This window comes from Nicotiana attenuata, chromosome 5, assembly GCF_001879085.1.
Source record: "Nicotiana attenuata strain UT chromosome 5, NIATTr2, whole genome shotgun sequence".
Classification (NCBI taxonomy): Eukaryota; Viridiplantae; Streptophyta; class Magnoliopsida; order Solanales; family Solanaceae; genus Nicotiana; species Nicotiana attenuata.
Window position 1 is genome coordinate 1,651,942 of NC_031993.1, and position 20,705 is coordinate 1,672,646.

At 39.6% G+C, this 20,705-nt stretch overlaps 1 protein-coding gene across 1 annotated transcript; it reads left to right on the forward strand.

Moving 5' to 3' along the window:
- On the forward strand, positions 4,774–7,528 carry LOC109225162 (probable 5-epi-aristolochene synthase 4). Its single transcript, XM_019389745.1, has 7 exons — positions 4,774–4,974; positions 5,108–5,366; positions 5,470–5,845; positions 5,922–6,140; positions 6,282–6,420; positions 6,574–6,819; positions 6,935–7,528. The coding sequence occupies exons 1-7, from the start codon at positions 4,864–4,866 to the stop codon at positions 7,229–7,231; spliced, it is 1,647 nt and encodes a 548-aa protein (XP_019245290.1). The 5' UTR covers positions 4,774–4,863; the 3' UTR covers positions 7,232–7,528.

Below are 20,705 nucleotides of genomic sequence, written 5' to 3' on the forward strand. Positions count from 1 at the left end.
AAATCGGATAGCAATTAAATTTATATGCGGTTTTAAGGATATGTGGATTGATTCAACACAAATAATCAGGAATACTAAACAAACGAGTTAAAGACATAATGAATGATCAAACCAGTCGTTATGTTACAGCCCAGCCCGAGCCTAGGTTGAACAGTAGTTTGCCCTCGATCGGACACTTGGTTCGAACCTAATTGCGAATGAAGAACAAACAGTTAAGTAAGAACTTTTTCAATAGCTCGAAAGTAGAAAATAAATTTGTATTGCCTTGATTTGTTTATTACAATGTGTCTTGTCAAAGAAAATCTTTCCCCTTATATAGTAGGAGAGATTCATATAGTACAAATCTAAAAAAGGTAAAAATCTTCCTTTCCTATTAGTTACTGATTCGTAACCGATATCGAGCGAGATCCGCGCTGTGATATACAGTTGTTAGCGAATATCACGGCCCTCTATCCGTCGTGTATAGCCGTTTATTGTGCTTTCCAAGGTCTTAGAACTCGTCCCGAGTCTGGGGTGCATCGTTTTGTCAAGCTCGATGGTGTAACGACCCAGGTCGTTTATTTTGAGAATTAACGCCCCGATCCCCTATTAACTGCTTTCCCCGTGTTTATTTCTGCCATTGTGATTTGCCGGGATGATTCGTATTGAGTCTCAGAGTGTTTTGGGACACTTAGTCCCTTAATGAGAGTTTAAGCTTTAGAATTTGGACTGTAGTCGGAATAGTATAAAGACGGCCTCGAAATGGAATTCCGTCTATTCCATTAGCTCCGTTGAGTGATTTCGGGCTTAGGGGCGTGTCCCGATTGTGTTTTGGAGGTCCGTAGCTTATTTAGGCTTGAAATGCCGAAAGTTGAATTTTTGAAGTTTCCAGATCGATAGTGAAATTTTGATATCAGAGTCGAAATCCTATTTCGAAAGTTGGTATAGCTCCGTAGTGTTGAATGAGACTCGTGTGCAAAATTAGGGGTCAATCGGACTTGGTTTGGTTGGTTTTGACATCGGTTGTAGAATTCTTGAGATTTCAAGTTCATTAGGCTTGGATTGGTGGGTGAATCGTGATTTTAGCGTTGTTTGATGTGATTTGAGGGTCGGACTAAGTTCGTATGATGTTTTAGGATTGGTCGGCATGTTTGGTTGAGGTCCTGGGGCCTCAGGTGAGCTTCGGATGCTTAACGAAAGTTGAATTGGACTTAGGAAATTGCTGAACATGCTGGACCTCTTGGTCTCGCACCTGCGGAGCCGCAGAAATGGGTTGGTAACCGTAGAAGCGAGTTTTGGCCTTGTGCTTCAGGGACCGCAACTGCAGTTGGGAAATCGTAGATGCGGCCCCAGCCCGGTTAGGTGGATTTCGCACCTGTAACGCTTTTCCCGCAGGTGCGGGACCGCAGATGCGGCACCATGACCGCAGATGCGGTAATCGCTGGGCAGAAATATGAAAATTCGAGGGTTTGAAGTTCATAACATCAAATTCGATTTTGAGCTCGAGAGAAGGCTATTTTGTGAGATTTTTGAAGAGAAAATTAGTGGGTAATGATTCCTAACTCCTTTTTGATTATATTCCATTAATCTAAGCTTAATTTCATCATTTAATTTCGGATTTGGGGTGAAAAATTGGGAAAATTTGAGAAAAGTTCTTAGGCCGAATTTTGGTATTTTGATCGAGATTTTGGTATCAGATTTGAGTGATTTTGGTATGGTTAGACTCGTGAGGAATGTGTGTTCATAATTTGTGACTTTTACCCGATTCCGAGACGTGGACCCCTGGAGGATTTTTGGGCATTTTTTTATTTTCTTGCCTTAGCTTCGATTCCTTTAGCTAAACTCGTTGTTTGTAGTTATATTTACATTATGAAATTGATTTGATTAGATTTGGGCCACTCGGAGTTGGATATTCGTGGCAAGAGCGTGATTTCGGATTGATTGAGCTTGGTTCGAGGTAAATGGCTTGCCTAACCTTGTGTGGGGGAACTCCCCTTAGGATTTTGATACTGTTGTTATATGAATGTCGTGTACGTGAGGTGACAAGTACGTACACGTGCTAATTTTTGAAAACCCCCGTTTTCATTAAGTAAATATCAGCCTTTTCTTTTAATTGAGCAATACTTGTACTTTAAGTTTCTTGTTTAGCTTAGGAAAGCATGATTACATGACTTAACTATCTTATCTGCTTAACTGCTTATTTGGATTCGGTGTAGCATGTTTAGAGTAGAATTTCTTGTTCTCTTGGTACGAACTTGAATAGAACTCTAGATTTTCTCTCTTGAGATTGTTGTGTGTTTACTTTGGGACTACCGGACGGTATCCCGGGAGATCCCCCTGCACATTTATATTTGGGACTATGGGACGATATGCCGGAAGATCCCCTGTACTGGTTATTTACTTTTGGACTACGAGAAGGTATCTCGGGAGATCCTCGGCACATTTATGTTTGGACTACGGGACATTATCCTGGGAGATCCTCTGTTGTTATCACTACTTACTGAGTTATTTCCTTTCTAAGATCTCATCTTTATTTGACTGTTAGCATCTTTAATTATATTGTCACGTTCTATACTGTTTTACGTTATTATATATTTATATAACCAGTAGGGCCCTGACCTTCCTCGTTACTACTCGACCGAGGTTAGGCTTGACACTTACTGGGTACCGCTGTGGTGTACTCATGCCCTTTCCTACACATATTTTTCGTGTGCAATCTACTCAGCCATACTATCAGTGAGGCGAGGCGATTTCAGAGACTTCGAGGTATATCTGCCACGTCCGCAGACCTAGAAGTCCTTCTCTATTCTCCCTTTAGTCATAGACTTCTTGTAATTACTTTTGTTTAGACTTCTGGAATTAGAACATTATGTAATTCTTTAGCTTGTGATTCATGAGATTCCAGTTTTGGGAGTGTTTTGCTCAGTTTGAGAGAGTGATATTGTATATGCCGAGCGGCATCTTAAACTTCTTTATTATGTTTACCCGTAAATTTGCTAGTTTTGTATTTTATTTCCTTTCTCCGCAAAACATAGGCTCACCTAGTCGTAGAGACTTGGTGCCGTCACGACAGTTCACGGAGGGAGAACTTGGGTCGTGACAGATGGCGAGCATGTCGTTCACTTTTCAGGGGCCTCGATACAAAGGGTTCCCAGATTCGATTCCGATCTCGTGTGTTCATGCCCTCATTCCATTTTATTCACGGAAAATGGGGTAGTGTGTTATCCCCAATTTTATCCGTATACACACATACCAATTATTCGTTAGTTTTATGTCATTTATGTAGTTAAATTTGGGTATCCTATTCCTAATCATGCAGAAATTAATAATTATACTTAAGATAGAAAAGTACGTCTATAAGGATTTAATACATTGGTGATCGTAATATGGATTTAAGTTGTATATTATTCGTATTCGTTTTATAATATCAGTAAATTGTAGCCTGTAATAGTTATTAGGTAATATTTTTAATATAATTACTATGTTTCTACACAATGCGTATAACTTATACACAATATGGTAGTAATATAAAGGACACAGTGAAGTATGTTGATAGTATCATTTTTTAATAAAATATATAATAAAGTATTCTCCTTAAATTTTATTCAATCAAACTTACTATGAATTGATCTATAAAGAAATTATTAAGATAGAAAAATCACCATATTTGTTTTATTTAACTTTGAACATCTCTTTCAGCCCTTCTTGTTTTTTTCCTTCTTTAAATAAGCTCTTGTTTTTCTTATTAGGTGACAATAGTTATCTTTTTGAAGCTACGATAGAGAGTTATTTTATTTTACAAAAAAAAAAAAAGAAGAATATTAAATGGTGATGGTAAATAAGTTTCTTGGATAGTAAATATTTATTTTAGACTAATAATAATTTTTTCTGGTAATGTCAGATTCTCAAGCAAGCTTCTTCTAAGCTAATACTTCAAAACATACTTAAATTTTTTCTATCATAAATCTCCAGGGAGTGTATTCTTGTTGAAACTGAAAAAGAAGCATAATGGCCTGTGAAATTAAAGTGATAAAAATTGTGAAACCAAAATAAACTCTAGGTTGAACATATTTTTTTTGGTAATTAAACTTCCTATTACCACGTAAAATATTTACAAGTACAAACATTCCTAAGTTTGGATTGACAGCCCCAAACTCAGTAAACTCTCATCCTATCTTTCATCATTCCTTCTACAGCATTTATTTTCTAAAATTGCTCAAGAATCACTTATGTATTACCAAACTAATCTAAAAAGAAAGTTCCATATTTCAATTAGAACTATAGCAGGGTAAAACTGTCTATTTAAAATGAGTAAGTTGTGAAAAATTGCGAAGCCTCGTAGCATTTTCGGAAGTCTACAATTCAATTCAACACTTTCTGATCTCAAACATATGAAACTTTAAACTGACCTAAAGAAATAGCAAACTAAACTTAAGTCCATCAAGTTGAAATTTTTGTCGCAATAATGACACAAGCTTTTATAAATAAATTAAAGTAATAGGATTTATTTTGTAATATATATGGCTATTGAACTTCTTTAAATAATATTATCCAGTTAACCCAAAAATAAAAAAATAAAATAATAGGCTTTAAAATAATTGGGAAATCTGGATCAACAGACCCCAGACGCCAACAATGAATCAAAAGGCTACTGGTTGGTTGACTAGCTAGCCAGTATAAAGTCAAGTAAGGCAACTAGGAAATGGTTAGTTGTTTAAATTATATTTACATTGAAATATTAATTAGAGAATTGGCTGCGCTTTCTCACCACTATATTTACTTCTCCCTTCTCTTCAATTTAGATCATCAGCGCCTTTCAACAATTCAGAGTTCCTTTCCTTGTTCCTTAATAGAACAAACAAATACTCTTACCTTATATTAGCAATGGCCTCAGCAGCAGTTGGCAACTACGAAGAAGAAATCGTTCGTCCCGTCGCCGACTTCTCCCCTAGTCTCTGGGGTGATCACTTCCTTTCATTCTCCATTGACAATCAGGTAAATAATTAACTTCTTTCTATATAGTTTCTTCTTGCAAGCATGGTTAGTTTCTTCTTTATGTTTATTGAACAACATTAATTTTGCTAATTTCAGTTTACATTCTTTCAACTTTAATGTCCATTACATATAGGTTGCGCAAAAGTATGCTCAAGAGATTGAACCATTGAAGGAACAGACAAGAAGTATGTTGTTAGCAACCGGAAGAAAATTGGTTGACACATTGAATTTGATAGACACCATTGAACGCCTTGGCATATCTTATCACTTTGAGAAAGAAATTGATGAGATTTTGGATCAAATTTACAACCAAAACTCAAACAGCAATGATTTGTTCACTTCTGCACTTCTTTTTCGGTTGCTCAGGCAACATGGTTTCAACATCTCTCCTGGTAAGTTCATCATGAAGCACACCTTTAATATTGTTGTTAAAATTATTATCCATTTATTGAAAGAAGGTTAATTAATCTTGAGCTTTCTTTCTTGAAATACCAGAAATTTTCAGCAAATTCCAAGACGAAAATGGCAAATTCAAGGAATCACTTGCTAGTGATGTGGTAGGATTATTGAACTTGTATGAAGCTTCACATGTAAGGACTCATGCTGACGATATCTTAGAAGCCGCACTTGCTTTCTCCACTATCCATCTTGAATCTGCAGCTCCACATTTGAAATCTCCACTTAGGGAGCAAGTGGCACATGCTCTTGAGCAATGTTTGCACAAGGGCGTTCCTAGAGTTGAGACCCGATTCTTCATCTCATCAATATATGAGAAGGAACAATCGAAAAATAATGTGTTACTTCGATTTGCTATTTTGGATTTCAACTTGCTCCAGATGTTGCACAAACAAGAACTTGCTGAAGTATCAAGGTGCGATAAATAAGAACAATGAACCCTTTTTGATTGATTATATCTCAAGTACTGATGTTAATTTGTTATGCTGCAGGTGGTGGAAAGATTTGGATTTCGTAACAACACTTCCATATGCTAGAGATCGAGTAGTTGAATGCTACTTTTGGGCATTAGGAGTTTATTTTGAGCCTCAATACTCTCAAGCTCGTGTCATGCTCGTTAAGACCATATCAATGATTTCGATTGTCGATGACACCTTTGATGCTTATGGTACAGTTAAAGAACTTGAGACATACACAGATGCCATACAAAGGTATGAACTTCATAAATTCACTTATTCAAATACTCCTTAATAGTGAATGTCATTGTGAAAATATAAAGACGAACTTCTACTCATTATAGTTGTGCTCTTTCAAAATGCATGAGTTCATACATTAATTTTGTCATCTTGCAGATGGGATATCAATGAAATTGATCGGCTTCCTGATTACATGAAAATCAGTTATAAAGCTATTCTTGATCTTTACAAGGATTATGAAAAGGAATTGTCTAGTGCTGGAAGATCTCATATTGTGTGTCATGCAATAGAAAGAGTATGTTTGAGCAACTTAACTATCAATATACATTTTCTCCTTAATCCATTTCTCACTTTGTTTTACCTTGTGTAAGTCTTTTAGTGATCAGAAACTTGATATAATTCAATCAAAAATTTCTAACACTTGAACATATATGTTTTGTATTCACAGATGAAAGAAGTAGTTAGAAACTATAATGTCGAGTCAACATGGTTTATTGAAGGATATATGCCACCTGTTTCTGAATACCTAAGCAATGCATTGGCTACTACTACATATTACTACCTTGCGACAACATCATATTTGGGTATGAAGTCTGCGACAGAGCAGGATTTTGAGTGGTTGTCAAAGAACCCTAAAATTCTTGAAGCTAGTGTGATTATATGCCGAGTTATTGATGATACAGCAACGTACGAGGTATGAGTTGTGTCTCACATTTTTTTATCATTATATGAGATTTGGACAAACTATAAGTTTTGCGGTGTCAATTGAGGCTTATAAAAGCTAACCCTTAATCTATCTTCCTTTACAGGTTGAGAAAAGCAGAGGACAAATTGCAACAGGGATTGAGTGTTGCATGAGAGATTATGGTGTATCAACAAAAGAGGCAATGGATAAATTCCAACAAATGGCTGAGACAGCATGGAAGGATCTTAATGAAGGACTTCTTAGGCCAACTCCAGTATCTGCAGAGCTTTTAACTCCTATTCTCAATCTTGCTCGTATTGTTGAGGTTACATATATACACAATCTAGATGGATATACTCATCCGGAGAAAGTCTTAAAACCTCACATTATTGGCCTACTTGTGGACTCCATCGAAATTTGAGCTGCCAATTGTTGCTCATCTTAAGGAAACTACATTCTTCTTTGTTGAGAAAGTAGTTATATAAGTTTAATTTTTTCGTTTTATTGTATAATTAAGTTGTTGGGGAGCTGCTTTTGCGGTTGTGCAGTGCACTTCCTAACTAGGACCTCCTTAAGATCCTTGTAAGAAATAATCTAAATCCTTTTATGTAACAATAAGTTAAAGTTATGAAGCTTGTTATGGGAGTCTTACTTACCTTATAAATAGAGTCTCTTGTAACCTATTTTTCTGTGTATGAAGTAATCTGAGCCTTTTCCACGTCCTTGCTTTAGTATCTTTTTAATCGTACTTGGTCTCACAAAGATTGGTTTTTGGCACTTTTGTTTTCCATTGTAGCGCATGTATAGGTGAATCTGGAATATATAGCGTTGACATAATTGTGCTACATTATGCGCTATGTGTTGGCATACAATAGCTATTATTGTATTTATGTTATCCCGTGAATGCCATCACTGATTTTCCTCTTGAAAATAAACCACTAGTCCGTCTTAAATACTCGTTTAATTCTGTGTATACTGGAGGGAACCTGTAGGAGGTCGAAAAGCCATAGTGCACAAGTGAATTAATGCAACAACTTAGTATCTTATTTTTTTTTCGCTTCTTTTACTTGAGGACCGCAAAAAAGTGGTTTCTAATCAAGGCATGTAGCTTTTTTCTGTCCTTGGTCAAATCTTTTGTCTTCCTTGTAACATAAAATAGACCGGCATAATAAAGTAGAAAAATTTTCTGAAGCAGTGGGAGAAATATTCTTAAAGGAGCTTCTTCGATATTTTGTTATCTTTTTTAAGATAGAAAGCCGAATCACTAATTAAAAAAGAAATTTTCTTTCAGTATGTTGACAACGTCAAAACAAAAAAGAATTAGCGGGCTGAAGTTGTTCTGATTGCCCTATCTTTTTTTGAACCGAATACCTTCCTATGTGCAAAGTAGAACATTGTAATTTATATTTGTCTGAGCATGAGAATCAATTTGCGTATTTGCAATGTCAGTTTTCTCCATTAATTGGTCTCAGCTTGCAAAAGTACTCTTGTATTAATGCTGTTTGTAAGAGGCAGTGCAATTTTGGAATTTTTGTTTGAACATATATGGTTTTCTGAAAAGATTAGGAAATGATTGAAAAAGGGATAATGCATAAAATCTTCTCCGACCTATGATTATATTATCAATTACACGCCTTTTCTTTTCGAGGGTCCTATTACCCCCCTGAACTATTTTAAAGTAAAATTATTTACCCCTTAAAAAAATACAACCAGATGCGTGGAAAGTGGTGAAATACACGCGCCTAAAATGTGTATTTTCTTACTTTAAAACTTTTTTTCATCGTTTTATCCTTCCTTATTTTCCTATTTGCAGACCTTCATTACCATATTCGGCCAAAAGGCAAAAGCCTCATTTGATGGGTTTTATATAATACTTGTTTGATATTGTCAAATCTGGCCGGAGAACAAAACTCCGACGAAGACCCTTGCTCCGGCGAAACTCCAATGTTATTGACCGTTTTAACTATTCGTAGGTTACTGAATCATGCCCGTTGCTCCCTCTAGTTGTAGCTCTGTTTCTTTTATTTAACATATCTACTTTTGATTTCGGGCTTGATTTTGCGTTGTATTGGATTTTTCGCCCCGACGTTTCGCCGTTGAAACGATGTCCCCCTTGTTCGTGCGAGAAGAAGTTCAGAAGAACGAGACTAATTAATTAGATATAATTAATAATGTAATGTCCAATCAAAAGATGACACTTATACATGTTAATCAATGTTAAAATTACTTTTGTAACTTCACTTGCCCTTAAGAGAGTGTGCACACTCTCTATGCCACGTCAACACTTAAGGTGGTGTTTATTACATTTTAAAATAGTTCAGGGGGGTAATAGGACCCCCGGAAAAAAAAGGTGTGTAGTTGGTAATATGGTCATAGGTCGGGGAGGATTTTATGCATTATCCCGACCGAAAAACATTCTTTTCACTTGCTCTTTTTATGTCATCTGTGGCACTTGCATTTTGTAATCGCATTTTTTTCTATGTAGCAAACTCATTATTTTTCAAGATATCATTCATTTGTAAACTTTGTGTGCCGTTCAGTGTTTTATAAGTAATATTTTATTACCTTTCACTCATTTACACTTCAACCACCGGTTACTAAGTCAATTTACTGGTTCCATGTCCAGATTATCCAATTCTATATTTAAAGTGCTATTCAACCAAATTCAGAACTGGAGAATCAGACCGGTGTAATAACATCTAATTAATTAAGTTTTACTAGTTAGAGTGGGGAACCATTAGCTTAGAACTTGTCACGACCCAAAACCCAATTAGCCGCGATGACACCTAATTTCACTCGCTAGGTAAGCCAAATAACAACAATCCGATTCAATTAATATTCAACTAACTCTAATACACCCCCAATGACTGATAGTACTAATCATGAGCTTCTAATATTCAAAATTTACAAAGCTGGTGTGAAATAAATACATCATCTGTATGAAAAAATGAACAGATTTTTAAATCTAAAGTTACCAAGATCAAGAGGCAACTATGACCGGAATGCAGGTACATCTCCAATGCCAGCTCCCGCCATACACAACAACATCAACATCAACATCCAAAAGTTGCAAGCAAGGTGTAGAAGTGTAGTATGAGTACAACCGACCCCATGTACACAATAAGTAACAAACCTAACCTTAGGTTGAAAGTAGTGACGAGCTTGTACAAAGGTCAGAGTCCATTCCAGTAGCTAGCAACAATCCATAACAATATAAGTAAAGCAGCACAGGTAATAACTCAATGATAAAATGCTCAGCTCGTTTGGTACAGGATGCCTTGGATAAGGTTAAGATCATTTAGGATAGACTTCGTACAGCTCAGTCCGGGCAGAAGTGTTATGCCGACCGTAAGGTTCGTGATATGGCATTCATGATCGGAGAGAGAGTGTTGCTTCCGGTGTCGCCCATGAAGTGTGTAATGAGGTTTGGAAAGAAGGGCAAGCTAAGCCCTAAGTATATCGGGCCTTTTGAGATCCTTGAGCGAGTGGGAGAGGTGGCCTACAGACTTGCGTTGCCACCAGGCTTATCTGCGGTACATCCTGTATTCCATGTGTCCATGCTTCGGAAGTATCACGACGATCCATCCCACGTGTTAGATTTCAGCACTGTCCAGTTGGACAAGGATTTGACCTACGAGGAGGAGCCGGTAGCTATTCCAGACTGGCTGGTTCGTCAGTGAAAGAGTTATCCTTCGGTTTAAGTGCAGTGGAGAGGTCAGCCTGTTGAGGCAGCTACCTGGGAGTCTGAGTCCGATATGCGGAGCAGATACCCCACCTTTTCACCAGCTCAGGTACTTTTCTATGTCTGTTCGAGGATGAACGGTTGTTTTAGAGGTGGAGAATGTGATGACCAAAAGGTCATCTTATGTTTTAGAACTCGAATACATAAATCGAGGCCTTCAAAACCTCATTTTATTCCTCCTCAATTTGTGTGCGCAGTCTGAGCGTGTTTCCGGAAAGCTTTTATGTTGAAAGTTGATAAAAATAATAATTTTTGCTTTTAGGAGTTGATTTAGTTGACTTCGGTCAACGTTTTAAGTAAACGGACCCGAACTCATATTTTGACAGTTTCGGTGGGTCCGTATCAAAATATAGGACCTGGGCATTTGTCCGGAATCAAATTCCAAGGTCCCTAGCTCGACAAATGGATTTTCGATGAAAATTGAAAGACCGAAAATCTAATGGTTTTAAGAATTCGATTAATGATTGATCTTGTTGGAATCGGGCCCGTATTTTGATTCCGGAGCCCGGTACATAACTGATTTGACGTGATTCAGACGTCCAATTGTGAATATAGGAATTTCAAAGTGTTCTTAAGAATTTCATGTGTTTTGTTGCTAAATCGTAGTTCTAGGTGTTATTTTGGCGATTTGATCGCATGAGCAAGTTCGTTTGATGTTTTAAGACTTGCGTGCATGTTTGGTTTGGAGCCTCGAGGGCTCGACTGAGTTTCGGATAGGCTACAGAGTGATTTGAACTTAAGAAATTTTGCTGGTCTGCTTCAGGTCCGCAGACTTCGCAATTGCAAGGCATGTCTCTCAAATGCGAGCCTCGCATTTGCGAAGAAAGTTTGCATTTGCGAGCATTGGGGCTGGGAGGGGACCTTCGCAATTGCGAAGCTCATGATCGCAATTGCGATCAGCAATGGCCGTATTTGCGAACAGTTGTTCGCATTTGCGATGTTAGCAGGACCAGGACAGTCTTCGCATTTGCGAAAGGAAGTTCGAATTTGCGAACCCCTGATCGCAAATGCGATACCTGTAATTGGTCAAAATGATTTTGGACGGAATTTTTCATTATTCAATTTTTCAAAACCTAAAATACAAAAATTTTCCAAAGACTCCTTCCTCCCCAAGTCATCGGTAAGTGTTCATTTTACAAGATTTTAACCTAGAATCTAAAGTTTTCATGGTGGAATTGGGAAGTTTTGGGTAGAAATTAGGGATTTTGAAATTTGAGGATTTAGACCTAAAATTGAGGTCGGATTCCAAAATCAATTATATATCTGGGCTCGGGGGTGAATGGGTAATCAGGTTTTGGTCCGAATTTCGGGTTTGGACCAAGCGGGCCCGGGTGTTGACTTTTATTGACTTTTTTCACAAATGGCCTAAATTGAATGTCTTGCAATCGTGGATAGTTCCTAAGGCTTAAATTGAATTGTTTGGTTGGTGAATTGATAGATTCTATTGGTCCGGAGGCTTGTGTCAAGAGAAAAGCGGTGGTGGAGCTTTGAGTTGGCCGTTAGAGCGCGGTAAATGTTGTGTCTAACTTTGACTCGAGGGATTAGGGATCCCGACTTAATTGCTATGTGAAAATCCATTTGTGTGGCGTATAGGTGAGGTGACGAGTACCTATGCGCCGCCAATTTATTTGATTTGCCTGTTTTCTTCCCGTTCTTAATATATTGTTTCCTGCCTTAACCGCTATATGTTTAACCGGTATTTCCATGCTTCATTGCTACTTGTCAATCACTGTTTTTCATTGTTGAAGGTATTAGCTATCCCATAGTTTCATTGTCTCATATTATTGGCTTAAGTTGGTTTATCGCTGTTTTATGGTATATTTTGGATTGGTTTCGCTGAGTAGTATTATTTGAGTGAAGTTTCATAATTGTACAACTTTCCGTTTGCTTTGGCTTGAGGTTTACATATTGTGGAGAGTTTGAGCTAAATTGTGAAATTCATGTTCTCATTGTGTGCTTGGTACTGATATGGTGGGATCGGGTTGCATGCCGCAACAGGAGGAATACGGGTGATATATTGAGGAGGAATAAGGGAGAATTGCTATTGTATGGTGAGTCGGGTCGCACGCCGCTACATGAGGAACAAGGGTGGATTGATATGGAGTAATAAGGGTGAATGTTCATATCGATATTGATTATATGGTAGGATCGGGATGCGCGCCTCATCGGTTTATGTGTTTATGTATCTTTCTTCTACCATGCCAATTATTCTGTAGTTTTGCGTTTCACTTAAGGATTGGTTATAGTTGGGTACTGATGAGATACTTGAGTTCTGTACTCCTTCCTTGCAAGTTAATATTTTATTTTGTTCCGTTCTTCTTCCTGCTTTATTATTCACTGTATGCAGGATATATTGTAAATGCCCCGCCGTAGCCTCGTCAATACCTCGTCGAGGTTAGGCTCGGCACTTACCAGTACAGGGGGTTGGTTATAATATTACTGCACTCTGCACTTTCTGTGCAGATTTCGGAGCAGGCAGTGGCTTCAGATTGCACGGTGTGGAGACCCAATGTAGTCTTGCTGGCGTCCGCAGGCCCTGATGTCCCCTTCTACCTCCCTACATTACTATTTTCTTTATTTCCAAAATAGTTGTAATTTCTTTCTGACTGATGTTTGTAGATAATCATAGTAAGTTCGTGGATTGTGACACCAGATTCTGTGTGGTAGTAATAATAGTTCTGGCAATAGTTTATAAAAAAAGAAGTCGTTTACTTACTTCCGCAATTATGATTACTTGTTTTACCTTGTTTACTTTTATTCGCTGAATCCTAAAGGAAATTGGTTAGTAGTACTCTAACATTGGCTTTCCTTGCATGTGTGATGTTAGGCGCCATCACGGTCCCTACGGTTGGAATTTCGGGTCGGGATAATTTCACAATAAATTCGAAAAAGTCAACAAAAAGCCATAGTGGGCCCACGTCTCGAAACGCGACAAAAGTTACAAAATATGAACGCTCATTCAACCACGAGTCGAACCATACCAAAATTACAAAATTCCGACACCAACTCAACCTTCAAATCCTCAAATCTTATTTTCAGATTCCTAGGCCTAAATTCTCGAATTATACCTCAAAAGCACGTAATCTAGTCGGAATATACGATGATAATTCAATATTATTGACTAACAATGATCACAAGTGACTTACCGCAAGATTTCCCGTGAAAATTCTCTGAAAAATCGCCCAGGTTGTATTCTTTCGCCCAAAAAAGTTGAAATGAGCTAAAAAATAAAACTGCTCAATAAAAACACGTTTCCCGTCACTAAAGGTCCGCACCAGAACCTGCTTGCACCAACAATTTATTTTTCACTAAAAAGGCTCTAACTCCATCATATGAACTCGGTATTCGACGATTCTTGTTCCTATGAGTCAAAAATAATAATACAAACCAAGTTGTTCAATCGAAACTCAACTCGGAGCTTATTTGCTTAATGTGATACCAATTTCGCTCGTTAAACAATTAACTCATGTTTTGCGCTATAAACCCAATAGAGACTTGATGAAATTAGACCAAACATTCCAGATCAATCCTATAATTCATTATCAAACTCCCGGAAGTCTCGAAATCTAATTCGATCTCTATAACAAAAAATGGACCTTTGGATCATTACATGCTTATGCTCAAGACACCAAACTCTTTCAAAAACTCTCCCAAAACTCATCCGAGCCCCATGGGACCTCAACGAAGTATACTAACAAGTCCATAATATGACACGAACTTAGTCGATGCCTCAGATTACATTAAACAACACTAAAATATGAATCGCACCTCTATTCAAGCTTATTAAAAACTAACAAATTTCAAATTCTACATTCGATGTCGAAATCTATCAAATCAAGTCCGATTGACCTCAAATTTGGCACACAAGTCGTAAATGACATAACAGACCTATCAAAATTTCCAGAACTGGATTCCGACCCCGATATCAATAAAGTCAACTCCCGGTCAAACTTCCAAACCTTTCATTTTCAACTTTCGACATTTCAAGCGAAAATCAACTACGGACTTCCAAATAAATATACGGAGATACTCCTAATTCAAAAACCACCATACAGAGCTATTGGAACAATCAAAACTTCATTCCGGAGTCATTTGCACATAAGTCAAACTTCGGTCAACTCTTTTTATTTAAACTTCTAAACAAGGATTGTTCTTTCAACTTAATCCCGAATCATCCGAAAACCAAAGCCGACAATTCACACAAGTCATAATACACATTACGAAGCTGCTCAAGACTTCAAATTGTTGAACGGGATGTAAATGTTCAAAACGACAAGTCCGGTAGTTACAGAACTCTAACCAAAAGTATCACAATTTTCTAATATTGTTCTCAAATAAGTGTTTTAAAAATGATTCTTAAAAAGCGAAACAAGACATTTAATTTGAATATATAGAGTAGTACTCTATTAAATTCATAACTGATTTAGAGTTAAACTTTTTCATGCTGACTAACAGCTGAAATTTATGCGGCAACTAAAAGCTTCATTCAATAATGCCCGTGTCACGACCCAGAATTCCCACCCTCGGGAGTCGTGATGGCGCCTACTAGTGGGAGCTAGAAAAGCCAAACCTTAATTACCCTTTCTAACAAATATCAGCAGTCACATGCAAACGATAGAATTTAATAACTAAGCGGAAGTCTTAAATTAAAGAAACTGAATAAAAAATCAGAAGTACAACATAAGTCTCTACCAAAGAACTGGTGTCACAGTGTCACAGACTATCTAAGATCTACTACATACGAGGTCTGAAGAAAAATACAATAAACTGTCTCTGAACAAATGATAATGAAATAGTGAATGAAGATAGGGGAAGACGCCAGGGCCTGCGAACGCCTGTAGGTCTACCTTGGGTCTCCGGGTGGACTGAAGGAAGCCCTCCAATTACTGATGCTGTCCAATACCTAGATCTGTGCAAAAAAGCACAGAGTGTAGTATCAGCACAACCGACCCCATGTGCTGGTAAGTGCCTAGCCTAACCTCGGCGAAGTAGTGACGAGGCTAGGACCAGACTACCAGATAAACCTGTGCAGTTCAACTCTATATATATATATATATATATATATATATATATATATATATATATATATATATATATATATATATATATATATATATACACAACGGAAAGAAATACAGGAAATAAACAGTCAATAAGGAAGGGAGGGACATGCTGTGGGGAGGCAACAGTTACAAATAGGAAACCTCAATATAAAAATAGAAACGGCCCAAGAATTTACAGCGAACCAAGAAACGAATATCCAAAATAAACACACTTGAATCAACAACTGTTGCGGCGCGCAACCCGATCCTAATATATAACGACACTGTTGCGGCGTACAAGCCGACCCACGTATATCATTGTTGCGGCGTGCAACCCGATCCTCAAATATCATTGTTGTAGCGTGTAACCCGATCCTCAAATATCATTGTTGCGGCGTGCAACCTGATCCTCAAATATCATTGTTGCGGCGTGCAACCCGATCCATAAATATCATTGTTGCGGCGTGCAACCCGATCCTCAAATATCATCGTTACGGCATGCAACCCGATCCTCAAATATCACCGTTGCGGCGTGCAACCCGATCCTCAAATATCACGTGGTAGGCGTACCACACGATCCCATTTCATCAATCACAATATAACAAAATAATCCCGGCTGGGGGACAACAATGTATAACTTCCCGGCAAGGGAACAACAACATAATAACTTCCCGGCAAGGGAACGAAATGTCAAATCAAATGTCCCGGCAAGGGAGAAACATCAATAACCGCACTGGTCCCAACATCTAACTACCACAGCTACAACCGATCCTGTTGCAACGTCTAACTGCCACAACTATAATCAATCCAGTTACGACACCTATCTACCACAACTATGATCAATCCTATTACAACATCTAACCATCACAACTATAATCAAACTTGTTGCTACACCTAACTACCTCGGCTATAACCAACCTATCACAACACTTAACTACCTCAGCTATAACCAACCTATGACAACACTTAACTACCTCAGCTATAACTATAGTCATCACTTAACACAAGGAAGCATTAAGCTAAGCGTCCGTAATATCAATTAAGAACACAGTACAAGGGAACCACAATTCGACAATGGCCCACCAAGGGACAACATAATGATCTTTTCTCTCCTCACTTTTACTTCACAATTCACTTCACAACTCAAGCCAATGCTCTAGAGGTTCAATTGTCACTTATACTTTCGCAATTCGCTATACAACTGGAGCCAACGCTCCTCAATATCCATAAGTCACGATTCTTTCCACATCATTGCACAACAAATAGAAATAATCACCAAGGCATGAATAATACAAGGAAGTCATGGAAATCACAATATAGGACCCACGGTCATGCTAGACACCAATGTATAGATACTCGTCACCATGCCTATACATCGTACTCGACAATTAGCAAGTAGCAAATAAGACTCTACTCCTATTCCCTCAAGCCAAAGTTAGACCAAACACTTACCTCGACTTCCACGGCCAAATCAATCCACAACAACTGCTTTCCCTCTCGAATTCGGCCCCAACTCAATCAAATCAATACAATAATGACTTCATAATATCAATATATGCTAAACAAATCAAACCCAATGTCTAATTATAGCCTTTTCATCAGTTTACCCCAAAAGGTCAAAAATGCCCCCGGGCCCACATGGTCAAAACCCGAGGTTCGAACCAAAACCCGATTACCCATTCCCCCATGAACTCAAATATGTAAGTTATTTTGGAATCGGACCTCGAATTGAGGTCCAAAACCCCCAATTTTAGAAAACCTAGGTTCTACCCTAAATTCCCAATTTCCCCATTAAAATCTTTGTTTTGAAGTTTGAAATTATGTTTAAAGATGTTAAGGAGTAAAGAAAATAAGTTAGAAATCACTTACCAATCATTTTGAAGAAGAAGAATCGTTTGGAAAATCGCCTCTTATATTTTGGGTTTTGAAAAAGTGAAAGATAACTAAAAAAATCCCGACCTTTTATACCCTACTGGAGACTCAGCGCAGACCGTGCAAAAGTGCATCGCGACCACGCTGAGGGACTTGAAATGACCCTCTCTGAACCCACCCAGCGCGGACCGCACTGATTTAGTGCGCGGCCGCGCTGGAGGAATGGACAAAAATTACCACTCTCTGAATCTCCCAGCGCGGACCGCGCTGATATGGCACGCGGCCGCGCTGGGCGACCTAGGACTACTGGCCCTCTGAACCTAGCCACGCGGACCGCGCAGAAATGCACCGCGGCCGCGCGGCTTCCAGCGCGGACCGCGCGGAGTCGACCGCGGGCGCGCTGGGGCCTGCAACCCCTGAACCTGCAATCATCTGCTATTTCTAAGCCTAAGACCTCCCGGGACCTACTCAAAACTCACCCGAGCCCTCGGGGCTCCAAACCGAACATACATATGAACTCAAAAACATACTACGGACTCATCCGTGCGATCAAATCGCCCAAACAACATCATAAATCATCAAATTAGGCCTCAAGACCCATGATTTTCTTCCAAATTTCCATAAAACATCAAGTTTAGTGTTTTTAGTTCAGAACATGTCAATGACGCCCGATTTCGACCAAACTTTACAGAAAACGCTTAACACATATTTAAGACTTGTTCCGGGCGTCGGAACCAAAATACGAGCCTGATACCATAGTCTATTTATCAATTTTCATTTCCATTTTCCTTAATAATTCCACAAAAAAAATTTCACAGGAAAACTCTTTTCCTCGGGTTCTAGACCTCGGATTTCGACTCCGGGCACATGCCCAAGTCCCATATTTTTCTACGGACCCTCCGGGACCGTCAAATCACGGGTCCTGGTCCGTTTACCAAAAATGTTGACCGAAGTCAACTTTAATCATTTTAAAGCCACATTTTGAATTTTTTTTTTCACAGAATTTAACATATAATCTTTCCGGCTACGCGCCCGGACTGCGCACGCAAATCGAGGCAACTAAAGGTGAGGTTTTCAAGGCCTCAGAAGCGAGGAAAAAGAGAGAAATCCGGTGATGACCCTTTAGGGTCGTCACATTCTCCACCTCTAAAACAACCATTCGTCCTCGAACGGACAAACGAAAGAAGTACCTAAGTCGGGAAATAGATGAGGATAGCGGCTCCGCATATCAGACTCGGACTCCCAGGTCGATGCCTCAGGAGGCTGACCTCTTCACTGGATACGCACTGAAGGAAAACTCTTCGACCTCAACGGTCGAACCTGCCGATCTAGAATAGCCACCGGCTCCTCCTCATAAGACAGATACTTGTCCAACTAGACAGAGCTGAAATCTAACACGTGGGCTGGATCGCTGATATACCTCCGAAGCATGGATACATGAAAAACTGGATGCACGGCTGATAAGCTAGGCGGCAATGCAAGTCTATAAGCCACATCTCCCACACGATCAAGAATCTCAAATGGACCGATGAACCTAGGGCTAAGCTTGCCCTTCTTCCCAAATCTCATCACGCCCTTCATAGGCGACATTCCGAGCAAGACCCGCTCACCAACCATGAAAGCTACATCCTGAACTTTACGATCTGCATAACTCTTTTGCCGCGACTGAGCCGAACGAAGCTTGTCCTGAATGATCTTGACCTTATCCAAGGCCTCCTGAACTAGATCGGTACCCAATAACCGAGCCTCTCCCAGCTCAAACCATCCCACTGGAGACCGACATCGCCTACCATACAACGCCTCACATGGAGCCATCTGAATGCTGGACTGGTAACTGTTGTTGTAAGCAAACTCCGCCAAAGGCAAGGACTGATCCCATGAACCTCCAAAATCAATAACACAAGCTCGGAGCATATCCTCCAAAATCTGAATAGTCTGCTCGGACTGACCGTCCGTCTGGGGATGAAATGCGGTGCTCAAATCTACCCGTGTGCCCAACTCTCGCTGAACTGCTCTCCAGAAGCGTGAGGTAAACTGCGTACCCCGATCCGAAATGATAGACACGGGCACACCATGAAGGCGAACAATCTCCCGAATATAGATCTCAACGAACCTCTCAGAAGAATAGGAGATTGCCACAGGAATGAAATGCGCTGACTTGGTCAGCCTATCAACAATAACCCATATCGCATCAAACTTCTTCCAGGTCAACAGAAGTCCAGTAACAAAGTCCATAGTAATCCGCACCCATTTCCACTCGGGAAGCTCAATCCTCTGATGTAAACCATCAGGCCTCTAATGCTCGTACTTAACCTGCTGACAATTCAAACAACGAGCCACATATGCTACGATATCCTTCTTCATCCTACGCCACCAATAATGCTGCCGCAAGTCCTGATACATCTTCGCGGCGCCTGGGTGAATAGAGTACCTGGAGCTATGGGCCTCCTCTAAAATCAACTCTCGAAGCCCATCCACATTGGGCACACAAACTCGCCCCTGCAATCTCAAAACTCCATCCGCATCTAAGGTAACCTGCTTGGCACCTCCTCGCTGCACCGTGTCTCTAAGGACACATAAATGGGAATCATTAAACTGCCGATCACGGATATGCTCCGATAACGAAGAACGAGCAACCATGCAAGCTAACACACGACTGGGCTCAGAAATATCCAGTCTCACGAACTGATTGGCTAAAGCCTGAACATCCAAAGCAAGCAGCCTCTGACTGACTGGAATATAAGCAAGACTGCCCATACTGGCTGACTTTCTACTCAAGGCGTCGGCCACCACATTGGCCTTCCCCGGATGATATAAAATAGTGACATCATAATCCTTCAACAACTCCAACCACCTCCTCTGCCTCAAATTCAACTCCTTCTGCTTGAACAAGTACTGAAGGCTCTTGTGGTCAGTGAACACCTCACATGCCACGCTATACAGATAGTGCCTCCAAATCTTCAAGGCGTGGACAATAGCTGCCAACTCTAAATCATGCACTGGATAGTTTTTCTCATGAATCCTCAACTGCCTCAAAGCATAGGCTATAACCTTGCCATACTGCATCAATACTGCACCAAGTCCAATTCGGGAAGCATCACAATAGACGGTATAAGGCTCAGATCCCGTGGGCAAGACTAACACCGGTGCCTTGGTCAGGGCCGTCTTGAGCTTCTGAAAGCTCGCCTCACACTCCTCCGACCATCTGAACTGGGCACCCTTCTGGGTCAACCTGGTCA